Here is a 12,783-nt window from a genome sequence, read left to right on the forward strand (position 1 = left end):
GATGAACACAGCCCCCTTTCTGTCTGTCCGTCGACCGCCTATCTGCATTTCACACAAGCCTTTACCTATCTGCGCGTGTTACACACACAGAACTGCTTCCACCGGCCAGCTGCACCCCCCCAAAACTGTGTCTACACAGTGTTCTTAAATAAACTGGATCGCATTGCTTTGAAGGCAGGGGCTGCTATGCGGGCTAGAAAGGGGCCCCCAGGAAAATCCCAGGGCTCTCACGAGGAGCTGCACGTCTGGACCTCTTTGGCCCCGTTTTGTGCAAACGCCCAGGCAGTCAGCGCAATCATCTCTCCAGCACCTGTACAAACAAAGAGGCAGGGTGATGTTCTAGAAAATCCAATATGGCTGGTCTTTCAAAAAGTATTCCCACCCGCCACAAACGTGGGCCGCGCTATACCCATGAAGACGCGACGAGCCAGCGAGGTTTGTGGGCTCGCGAGCCTTGCCTCTCCTGGCTTCCGGGACACAGCTCCTGGAGACTCACTGACCTCTCCTTCTGTGTGGCTCTTTGCTTTCTGCTGATTCACCTGCCATCACAGACCCTTCCAGGCTGGGTCTTATGCCCTCCACACTCCTTCCTTCTTCCTGCCTTCCTTGGCGATAGCTCACTTCCGAGGCTTAAGGACTCCCAGCCTGTGTTTGTAGACTGGGCTTCTCCCCTGGGTACCAGTTGTGGGTCCCTGTCTGCCTGCGCAGCGATTACTCAGACAGCTCCCTGACACCCAAAGTCCACCATGAAAGCCACGCTTCTCTCCACCCCCGCAACCAAAGGCCCGTTGCCCTGCATTTGGCAAAGGCATTGTTGGTTGCATTCAACCAATGCTTCTCAAGTCCCCGCGAGGTACCCCCACTCAGCCAAGCTAGAGATGTCGCTAATTAGCCAAGTGGCCGACATCCTACCGGCCGTCGGCAGGGGGCTCACACATTACCCTCCCAGCAACCTCAGGAGATTGGTGGCATTACCTACTTCCTGGGGGCAGGGAAGGGGACTGGCCCAGCAGCACAGAATCACCTCTGACTTTGACCACTGTGCTCCTAGGTCATCCTAGACCACCCTTCCCCTCTGGTTTCCTCCAAGAGCCTCCTACTGGTTGGTCCCCTGCCTATCCCCAACTAGGCTCTCATGGCCCAGGGGCCAGATACACCTGATGAAATACTGCTGTGGTCAACACACATGCACACACACATGCACACACACAGAGGCACATGTGCACCTGCACACACACTCGGAGCTTTTCAGTGGCTCAAACCTCTCTTCTCTGTTCTCAACCTATGTCCCCACCTGTCTTCAGAGGAGTTTTACCTGGGCTTCTCGCCCCCAACATGCCCAAGATGGACCTCCTAACCCTTCCCTTTCCTCCTACCTGCTCTCCCTGGTCAATGTAGGCAACCAGAAATCAGCCTTGTTCTTTTTTTTTTTTTTTTTTTTTCATACCAATCACCAGGTCCTATCAGTTCCACCTTCTAAACCCCTTAAAACTAAACGCAACTCCTCGAAATGTTTTTCATCCTTCCATCCCTCCCCCACCATGACCCCAAAGCCAGACCCTTCTCAGATCCTCTCCCCGGAACATTAATAAGCCTCTTCAATGATCTCCCCACACACCAGTCTTTTCCCCTACAATTCTTAGTCCACACACCACTAAAGCGGTCCAACCAAGTCACAACCCTGCTTAAAACCCTTCAAGACTTCCCAGGATACTCCTCCAGGATACAGTCTGATCTTCTCAAGCAAGTCCATTGGAAATTCGGCCATGCCTCCCTCCAACCTCCTTTCCTGTGATACTCCGGGTTCTAGCCACACCCAAAGGCTGTCCATTTCCCTAATGTCCCACATTTCTGTACGTACTGTTCCCTTGGCTTGAAAGACCCTTCCCTAGTCCCACTCTTCCCACCCTTAGCTCCCTGAGAAAGCCAGCTCTTGTTTTAAGACCAGGTCAGTATACCTCTGTGTTCCCAACTGGCCTCACAGGCAGAGCTAACCGTCCCTCCTCTGTGCCCGCTCTCAATATGTACATTGTATCATTATTTCACTTTATTGTATCTCCAAGGCGAATTGCGTTTCCATCTCTGCTTCCTGGCTGGACTGTGTGATATCCAAAAGCAAGGACAATGTCTCATTCATCTCTACCTCCAGCTGCTTGCACAGTTCCTGGCTCAGAAAAAGGCATGCTTATGTTTGTTGAATGAATAATCAAAAACACTTCTTACATACTGAGTACTTCAAGGGTGCCGGGCTCTTTCCATGCACTGTTCCCATCTCTCGCCACTACTATCTTGTCAAGGGATGCTGCCATTACTCTCTCGCTGAGACGGGGAAACTGAGCCTCCTAAAGCAGGAGAAACTTGACCTGTGTCACACTGCCAGTGAGGGGACAGATTCAAAATCTGAACCCGAATCTGTCTGGCTTTAAAACTTCCCATGACCCATATTCTTTGCTGGAAGTCAAGACTTTTAGAAGCTGACCTGACTCTACAGTTCTGATCTTATCTCCCCCAAAGTACAACCATCTTGGTCTCCTCACACGCACCCCAACACACCCAACTCCCATCTCCTAGACCTCGCGTTTAGTCTGTTTTCCAGGAGGGAAAGCCCTGCCCGTTCGTTCCTTTCCACCTCCATAAATCTCACTCAGATCTAGCCAAGTCCCACCTCCTTCTTGCAGCCTTCTCTGACCACTAGGGTTGATGATCAGAGTCGCCTTTATGGATCATTTAGAACAGTGCCTAGGGGCGCCTGGGTGGCTCAGTGGGTTAAAGCCTCTGCCTTCGGCTCAGGTCGTGATCCCAGAGTCCTGGGATTGAGCCCCGCATCGGGCTCTCTGCTCAGCGGGGAGTCTGCTTCCTCATCTCTCTCTGTCTGTTTCTCTGCCTACTTGTGATCTCTGTCTGTCAAATAAATAAATAAAATCTTAAAAAAAAAAAAAAAGAACAGAGAATAGCCCATTGTAAAGGATTTCCATATAGCTCATTGTGTCCTTGTAATGACATCATAATCTCCATGTTACAGAGCAGGACATTGAAGAACAAAGTGATTAAGTAAATAACCCAAGCTGACACACACAGCAAGTAGAAAACTCGGATTAGACCCCGGGCCCCCCTTGCTCTTAACCACTCCACCATTTGAGGCTTTCCTTGTGAGTATCTGTCTCATCTCTGGGTTCTCACGCCAGCCACTCCCTGAACCACTCTCTTGAGCCTGGATCCATCTCTCTTGCAGCAGAAACTGTCAGGCCCACAGGCATCAGATTTAGCAGCTGACACAGTGGTTCCACATACGTGACCTCATTTACTCAACTTTCACACACAGAAGTCTTATCTGCCCCACCAGTGGGCGGAGATGGTATTGTCTTGCCTAACATGAACTCGGGATTCCAACAGACTAGACTCATTATCAAGGACAGTAAGAAAGACCAGAACAAAAGAAAAGAAAAAGTTCTGAGTGGCCACAACGAACACCATTGATGGTGATGCATTAAAAACTATTATATAGGGGCGCCTAGGTGGCTCAGTGGGTTAAGCCTCTGCCTTCAGCTCAGGTCATGATCCCAGAGTCCTGGGATCGAGCCCCGCATCGGGCTCTCTGCTCAGCAGGGAGCCTGATTCCCTTCCTGCCTCTCTGATTCTCTGCCTGCCTCTCTGCCTACTTGTGATCTCCATCTGTCAAAAAAATAAATAAACTCTTAAAAAAAAAAACTATTATATCCTCATAGGATAACCTCTCAGACCTTACCCAGAACCCACTTACCGGTGGTGACCCACAACCCCAACACACTTGGGAATGCTTATTTCCAAGTTCACGAATGTGACGAGATGTGGGCTGCCGCATGACAACCCTTCCTAAGGACGGAGGTGGAAAAACTCGGGAAAAGCTAATCTAAGAACTATCCAAATACAGCAGTCAGGCATCATTTCAGGCAGGGACAAACCTCAGTGAAGGAACCACAGTATGACAGTCCAACACCTAAGAGGAATCACGACATCCTGAGTCATCCGGAAAAGGTTAAATCACTTTCCAAATATTATGCTCGGGGAGGCAGAGAGGTGTGCGACATATCTCGAGAAGATTTCCGTCTGAAGTGCTTTCAGTGTTGGTGAGTTGTGGATTTTAATGGGATAATGCTCCACTTTCCAGGGTGAGTTTCTCCCCCAGGGCCCCGGAAAACTGAGATTTTACTGATCGATTTCCACTGCCCTCTCTCGGCGGTGGGACAGCTGCTGGCACACAGGCAACACCCAAGGCACAGCAAACGCTCACTAGCTGTGAGGTCCCAGGCTCTCCCCCCCGCTTGACTGTGTGATCTGGTCTCTTTTTGTTCTAACCGCCCCTTCATGATGTCTGCGGCCACTCCTCTGCACCTGTGCGCTCCTCTGAAGTCTTCTCACCTTCTCCTTGGCCACCTCCTCTGATTCCAGAACTACAGATATTCTCTCTCTCCACGCATGCCCCCGTGGCACCCAGGTCTCCATCCACAGCCCCGCCTTCGATGCAAAGCTCTGGTCTCACCTTTCCAACAGCCTGGGTGTCTCTGTCTAAGAACACCAAGGGACACCGCAGTTCAACACATGCACGATCTGGGGCCCAAGGTTGCTCCCCTCCCACCGCCCCCCTTTTCCTTTCACCCCTCCGCTGCCACGGCCTGGCCCGTGGCCACCACCGTCCTTCCAAGCAAACCTGAAACCACATCCCCTCTGCCTCCTCTCTGAGTCCCAGAGCTTCCATCCCAGCAACAGCTCCCAAGCACCTGCTCCTCCTGCTGTCACAAAGGCCACCCCTCTTCCTCGCCACTCCCCAAGCCCAGCAAGATGTGGGGGCCCCAAATCTCTCTCCTGAATTGTCTCCCAACTGACTTCTCCACTTCATAACTCTGCCACCCATAATCCTTCTACAGTAGACTCCCAGCTTCTGATATATAGCTTTTATTCATATATCTGCTCAAAACTGTGGACCCTTGGGGCGCCTGGGTGGCTCAGTGGGTTAAGCCTCTGCCTTCGGCTCAAGTCATGTTCTCAGGGTCCTGGGATCGAGCCCCGCATCGGGCTCTCTGCTCAGCGGGGAGCCTGCTTTCTCCTCCTCTCTCTCTGCCTGCCCCTCTGCCTACTTACAATCTCTGTCTGTCAAATAAATAAATAAAATATTTTTTTAAAAAACTGTGGAGGCTTAGTGGCTACATTTGCCCATACTTGGGACACAGCATCCAACAAATGTTGGTTTAATGATTTAAGTCAAAACTCCAAGACCTGGCTTCGGCCTGCTTCTCCTGTGTTAGATTGCTCTTGTTTCCTTATATTCTTGGAGTCCCCTCTATGGACGGGCCATACATGTCCCTCCCTCCCATGCCTTTGCTCCTACCAGTGCCTGTGCATGAAGTGGCGCCCTCAAACCAAGCTTACTCATTTACGGTCAAGGTCAATCCTCAAAAGCATGCCTTTTATTACCAATCCCCGCCAACTTGTAAAGCTATCCCCTTCCTTGCAACACCGGAAACACCCTGCTGGTAATAGTAACTACCATCTATTCACCACTTTTTATGTATCAGACATTTAATTCCCACGACAGACCTGCGAGACAAGCCTGCTTATCTCCATTTACAGGTAAGGAAAAATTCGTTTGATCTCCATTTACAGGTAAGGAAAAATTCGTTTGAAGGTTAGGCACTCACCTGATGGCTTGGGCCTGGTGAGGGCAGAAGGTCAAGTTGAAATGCAGACGTGACACTCAGGAGTCTGTGTTTTGACACTGAGCTGCACCGTCTTGCTGCATCTCTTTGGGCGTATACCACACTTTTTTTTTTTTTTGAAGATTTTATTTATTTATTTGTCAGGGACGGGGGAAGCAAGCACAAGCAGGGGAAACATTGGGCAGAGGGAGAAGCAGGCTCCCCGGTGAACAAGGAGTCCAACGTGGGGCCCCATCCCAGGACCCTGGAACCGTGACCTAGGCTGAAGGCAGACACTTAACCGACTGAGCAGCCCAGGCATCCCGATACCACACGATTTTGTGCCTTGTTCTTTTGCTGGTGTTTATTGAGCATTTTCTATGTGCCAGACACTATTCTAAGCACTTGACATGAATTAGCTGATTTAGCTCCCATAACTCTGTAAGGTAGACACTATTATTGCCTCCATTTTCCAGAAAAGAAAACCAGGGCAGAGAGAGCTAAAGTCCAAGGTCACTGGCCCAGGCAGGGCTACATAATCCATGCTCTTTCCCACGCACTGGACTGCTTTTTTATCGGCTTCCCCAAGTAAACAGTCACCACCCAGAGCAGCATCTTATTCATTTCTTTTTTTTTTTTCATCTTATTCATTTCTGACCCTCCCCCTTAGCCCTCAACACGAGGCCTCACACAAAGGAGGCCTTGATAACTACTTACTGAATTCAGTCAGCAACCACTATAAGAGAGACACACATAAATTAGTGGGCATCTACCTCCCTGTCTCCTGGCTTCATTCTTCTCTCCCAAGTTACGTGTACCCCTGCCACTCCGTCCCACACGTGTGTGCCCCCATTCCACTTGAGGTTGGGGGGGACGGGAGGAATTCCCATGCAAATCCCTGCCCGGTGTCCCGTGGACTTCAGCCTGGCTTTGACAGATTATCAGCACTGTGTCCACACGCTCAGTCGCTCCAACTTGGCTCTCTCTTCAATTACCTGTGGCCAGACAACTCTCCCTCCCCTCACCCCAGAGAAAAAAGAAGCACATTTCCTAACAGGGAGGTTCTCAGTCAATGGGTAGGCCCAGACCCAGGAAGGCCTGGGTTGGGGGGGGTGATTCCAGAGCACCCACAAATCCATATGCACACCAGATGCTGAAGGCAGATTGATATGTCTTGCCTGTAAGGCTAAAAAACTTTTTTCTAATGTATATTTGATTAACCACAATGGCAAATATAACATCGAAGTCATCTAAAAGCTTTCCTGAATTCATAGTAGCTTTGAGTTGTCCCTTTTCACAACGGACAGATATAAAAATAACTCCTATTTGGAAAGGGTATTATGAATTACTGACATTTTTAAATGCCCACAATCTCAAACATGCTGAGCCTCCCTCAAAGAAGATAATCACCAAATGACGGTAACTTCAGAGGGAGATGTGGGGACTCTGGGTCTCTCAGCTCTGTCTCAGGGATGAGCAGTCAGACCTGTTCCCCTTAAAGCCTTTCTCCTCAACCCCCAAGCCCAAGGGTGGGAGTTTGCATTCTCTCCTCCTCGGCTGGATGAGAATGTACCAGAAGTGTAGTGAGCACAAGATATTACAAAAGCTGCCCAGGAAATAGGAACAAATATAAGGAGAGGGAATGAGGTCATGGGGTGGGGAGAGGGATGCAAATCAGCAGGGCCGTCACTGTGCCTGTCACCTCCGGACACTATCAGTGTTTACCACCCCGCGCCCACCCGCAGCACATATCTGGAAAAATACGCATTTTCAGATACCCATTCAGCCTCACCCAAGCCTTTATGTTCCCCAATACTTATTAATATCTCTTAATTCATCCTGCAAATTTTTTATTAAACACCCACTAAGTGCCTGGTACTATATTAGGTACAAGGAATACGGAGAGGCCTATCCCCGCCCCTTTATCACAGACAACGCGCCGCCCCTCCCTCAAGAGCTCCCAACACACACACACACATACACACACACACACGCATACACTCAGAGACAACCCTGCCCTGACCAGCTATCTGACACCCACCTAATGCCCCCTTTCCCTCTTCTTCATGATTCTCATACACACACACACACACATGCACGCACGCACACACACATACACAATGGGTCAAATAGGCAGCTGTCTCTCCCAGCTCCAACACAGTCAACACACACATTCATCTCATTCACACCCAACACACACATATGATACACACACTGTCCCTCCCACACACACGTACTCCAACACACCTCAGACACACAACCGCACAACCCGTATTCAGAAGCACACACCTTATTTGGCTCACTGGGAGCCTCTGGCCAGTAAATCCTTTTGGGGACTGGACACAAGGGTCTGACTGACCAATGTGCCTCTGGCTGTATCTTTCATACACCCGAGCCCGATTCTGCCAGTGAGCCCAAGGACCGGCTTCTACAACCTCTCCATAGCTCGAATTCCCTTTCCGTCAAGTTAGATGGGTGGTTCATCCTGGGGTTTTTTTTTTAAGATTTTATTTATTTATTTGACAGAGAGAGATCACAAGTAGACAGAGAGGCAGGCGGAGAGAGACAGGGAAGCAGGCTCCCTGCTGAGCAGAGAGCCAGATGCAAGACTCGATCCCAGGACCCTGAGATCATGACCTGAGCCGAAGGCAGAGGCTTTAACCCACTGAGCCACCCAGGCGCCCCTTCATTCTGTTTTCTTAGAAAGACTTGGAGGGGAAAGGTCATGGAGATCAGAGAATCAAATTCAAAGTCACGGAAAGAAAGATTTCTTATGGAGTTCCAGGCTCTTACTGAGGTCTCCCATTAAGATACATGCAGGCGGGTACTCATTTGTGTACTGGTTACTCTCCTGGGCCCTGCAGCTCCTGTCTGTAAACCCCACTCTAGTCAAGCAGACCATTCACACGTAATACACACTGCCAGACTGCCAGCCTCTGTGTGCAGCCGAACACACACAGACACACATTTTCACAGCTTAGAGAGCACCTGCATTCCTTGGAGAAAAGGTGAGAAGGTGTCGGGTTAACTGAATACACACAGTTCCTGAAGATACAGTCCACAGCCTTATGCAAATAACCCCATAAAAGCAATCCAAACAGTTTCCTTAAGGATTCCTCTACCACAACCACGGATACACAGTCAAAATACAGCGCATCCCAAACCCAGGGCCACACGGCAGCCTCGGCTCCTCCCATGGCTGCGCACATGCTGACAGCCAGGAGGACACCCATCCCCAAAACCGTTCCACTGCTGCACTAGTTTGAGGGCACACACACACTGAGGGCACACACACACACACTCCCCAAAGTCTCCACCTCTCCGGGGAGGGGGCAGACAGACACATACACACAGTGGCTAGGTGGCCAACAGCTTCTAGGGGTCTGGGGCAGAGGAAAGCATGCCTGCCGCCACAGACCAGGGTCAAAGGAGATGCCCATCCTAGTCCCCAAACTGATGGGGAATGTCTCCTCCACCGCCCCACCAGACCAAGGTAAAACAGGTGCCTTCAAGTCCCTCCTTCCCTGTCCCCCTGAACCACAGCCCTCAGGGACCAGGACCGGCGCCACCCCCACGACCTGTCCCCTCATCTCACTCAGCTCCTCCCCGCGAAGCTGGGGAGCTGGTGGAAGCTCTCCTTCCCTGAAATCTCCCTTTCCAGGCACAACCTGGCCATCCCCACTGTCCCTCACCTGCCCTCGCTGCGTGCCCTCCTCCCCATGCCCAGGTCCTCTTTGTCCCGTCTAGCCCCGGCCTCACCAGCCATACTTCCCAGGCTTCACTCTCAAATTCTCCGATGGCCCCCGCAGACAGCACCTGCCAGCACCTGCTCTGCGGGCCTGGGCCCGCCACGCCCCGCCTCCATAGGCCCCGCCCATACCGGCCCCACCCGCAGCCCTTCACGTTCCACCCCACCCCACCACGGACAGACCCCTCACCATCCCGACCTGCACAAGACCTGCACAACGCCTAGCCTTCCAGGCTGCACCCACAGTAGATCCCACAGCCCCATAGTCCCCGCCCACAAAAGCCCGCCGGCACCCATCCTGTCGGCACACCCCCTCACACACCCGACCCACAGACCCTCAAGCCCTCGGACCCTCGGGCTCCGGCCAGCCCCTTACAGGACCAGATGGCACAGTACTACCCAGAGGCCACGTCCACACAGGTCACTGGCTAGCCACATGCCCCCTCTCCTCAGGACGGGCGTCCTCACCCAACCCTCGCAAGGACAGCCTCGCGACCCCGCGGGCTGGCACGCTCTCATACGTCCTTGGCCGCCGACAACCCCCAAGGCCATGAGTGACCCTGGGACCCGGCGCGGGCAAGCCCTGGCTCCAGAGCCCAGGCGCCCAGCAGTGGCTCCCCCGGGCTCACCTTCGCTGCAGAACTTGCCGCCGAAGCCTGTGTGGCTGCAGTCGCAGCCCACCTCGCCAGGGGCCAGCACCGTGCAGAGGCCGCCGTTGGCACAGGGGTTGCGCGCGGGCGCACACAGTGGGTCCGCGGCGGCGCCGCGCAGGCCCTGGCTGCCCAGGAGCGCGGGGGGCCGCTCACCCAGCTTCAGGTTGGCCAGGAGGCCGCGGAAGGGCGGCTCGTACTTGACGGTGCTGAGCGTGAGCGCCGAGAGGCGCACGTCGGGCGGGATGCCGCCCACGAACAGGTCGCTGGCCACCTGCATCTCACGCCTCTTGGAGCGCACCTCGGCCGCGCGGGCCTCGCCGTCCACCGCCAGCGCCGTGCGGCGCGCATCGCGGGTCAGCAGCACCATGTGCCAGCGGTCGTCGGCCACCGGAGTGTCCAGCTGCAGCGTGGCCGGCTCGGCGCACGAGAGCGTGAAGCGTAGCCGCAGGCGCCCGTCCACCAGCAGCAGCTCCAGGAAGTCGCAGTCACCACCGTCGTCCAGGTAGAGCAGCAGCGCGCGCGTGGCGTTGGTGCGCAGGCTGAAGCTGAGCTCGCCGCTGCTCGCCGCGCCCGCCCAGCGCGCGTAGCGAGCCCACTGCCCGGGGCCGCCGCCGAACTCCAGGCCGCCGGCGCCCGCCGCCAGCACCAACAGCAGCAGCAGCAGCAACCGCGGCGACTGTGGCCGCCACCGGCTCTCGGCCGCCATGCCTCCGGCGGCCCCGGCCCCGCCCGGCCCCCGACCCCGCTCAGGCTTCAGAGCCGCGGGCGCATGGGGCGGGGAGGGGGCCGGGCGCCCCCCGCACCGAGCGGGGCTCCCTCTCTGGCTCACAGTGCCATGGGCCCGGCCGTGGGGCGAGGCGCAGAGGCCCAGGTACCGGCTTCCCCGGGCGGCGGCGGCGGCGGCGGCGGCGGCGGCGCCCCTCCCCCGCTGCGGGCTCCAACGAAGGATGGGGGAGGGATGCCTGCGGGGAAAACAGAGAGGAAAGGGTTAATGAGGGGCTCGGAGGAGGGGAGAGGGTTAAGGAGGAGATCAGCAGTGCGGACTCCCCCATCACACCAGCAAGCACTCAATCGTTTCCCTTTAGGACTCGAGGAGCCGGCCCTACCCGGAGAGGGTCGCAGAGCAAGAGACACCACCACTGACGACCGTAGGACTGGGGGCCCAGCCCTTGCAGAGTTATGGCGCTCATTAAGGTAATTATTAATTTGAGATGTGGGCGGGTGGGTAGTAGCATCTTAAAGTCCCGTAGGAGCCCAAGTCGGACGCCTTCACCCTCGCCTCCCGTCAGGACCAGGGCCAGTTCCTGCGGGTGAGGCCTGGAGACGCTCCACCAGGTGGCGACCACTCCCCCGCCCCGGCCCGCCCCTTTCTCTCTGAACCACCCAAGGCCTCGGTGATGCTCCCACCACCAGCCAGCCAGTCGGGGGCTCTCTCATCAGCTCCTGATGCTGGATAATGAAGTTGCTAAATAATTCATTGGGATTAATTAAATGGCAATTCGTCAATGGGATCATTGGGTAACCTGGATGAGAAGGGGGCAAGGGAGAGAAGCCAACTAGGACCCAGGCACCCAGGCCCCAAACCCTCTCCATCCATGCAAAGACACATGTCTCCAAATGCCCCCAAACAACACTCACCTCTTCCTGGGCCCCAACCCCACTGCTCACCAGCCCAGATCCTTCCAAAACCTAAATGTCTATCACACTCAACTTCCAGTTCCCAGTCCTCAGCCTCAGGCCCGGCCCGGTACCTGGGTTCTCTTCACCCCTCAGTTCCACCTCCTCCCCATTCAGGGCTGGGGGAGCCACCAGGAGGCAGGCAGCCTTATTTACATAAAATTGCCTTTCTGAAATGATTACCCTTGTAACGGGCTGTCAGAGAGCAATTTATACCCCACACCGGGGAGGGGAATTTGCATCTCGTTAAACTCCGAGTCGTAATTATTTATATCCAACAACCCTCCTGAATATTGCATTGATTTTATTTTGGGGAGGGAGGAAAGGAAGGAGGTGGGGAGAAGCCTGGGAGTGAAGCAGGGAAGGGCCAAAGTTTAGGAAGAGACAGGGAAAAACTGAAGTTTGAGGGGTGGAAATCACAGGAAGAGTGACAGAGACAGAAGAGTAATGGAGGAGAAAGGTGGCCTGATGGGGAGAAGGGGAAAGAGACCGTAGAGAAAATTAATCCTAACAGCGTTTGTCAAGGCCCTGCATATTGAGCCTTTTTACAAATAGCATTTTACTAATCACTCTCAGAAGCCCTGCTATTCCCACTAACCACTGGGGAAGCCCTCATAGAAAGACTAGAGACTAGCCCAAGGTCACACAGCTCGGTCAGCAGAGAACTGGGACTTAGATCCTCATGTGTCAGACTCCAGTCTCCCCACGAAGGACACAAAGTGTGGGGCAGCCTCGGGTATAGCTCAGGGCAGCGGGAACCCAAACAAGAGAAGAGGGGTGAGGCAGAAGTTCGGGTGGGTGCAGTTCCCTTCTCCATGGGAGAAAGCTGGGGTATGAAGGGAGACAGAGAAAGCTATGGGGCCCCTAAAAAGACCATAGCAGAGGAGTGAGGAGAGACTCACGGGAGGGCAGGGATGGTTGGAGGGACATGTTTGCCAAAGGAAGAAGGGGCACAGAAAGCCTAGGAGAAGAGCGGGAGAGTCTGGGGAGCCATCCAGAAGAGACCCTCAAATCCCCGTTCTCAGGTCCTTCC

At 54.0% G+C, this 12,783-nt stretch overlaps 1 protein-coding gene across 6 annotated transcripts in view; it reads right to left on the bottom strand.

The window, feature by feature from the left end:
• The window catches only part of NRXN2 (neurexin 2), a 95,232-nt gene extending 84,453 nt beyond the window's left edge, over positions 1-10,779 (bottom strand). For all 6 annotated transcript variants that reach the window (XM_044259594.1, XM_044259592.1, XM_044259593.1 and 3 more), the window contains exon 1: positions 10,050-10,779. In XM_044259594.1, coding sequence (XP_044115529.1) covers positions 10,050-10,779 — 730 coding nt within the window. The remainder of the gene's footprint in view (positions 1-10,049) is intronic.
• Between the last annotated feature and the right edge of the window lie 2,004 nt (positions 10,780-12,783).

The sequence above is a fragment of the Neovison vison genome, chromosome 7 (assembly GCF_020171115.1).
Source record: "Neovison vison isolate M4711 chromosome 7, ASM_NN_V1, whole genome shotgun sequence".
In the NCBI taxonomy this organism is placed as follows: Eukaryota; Metazoa; Chordata; class Mammalia; order Carnivora; family Mustelidae; genus Neogale; species Neogale vison.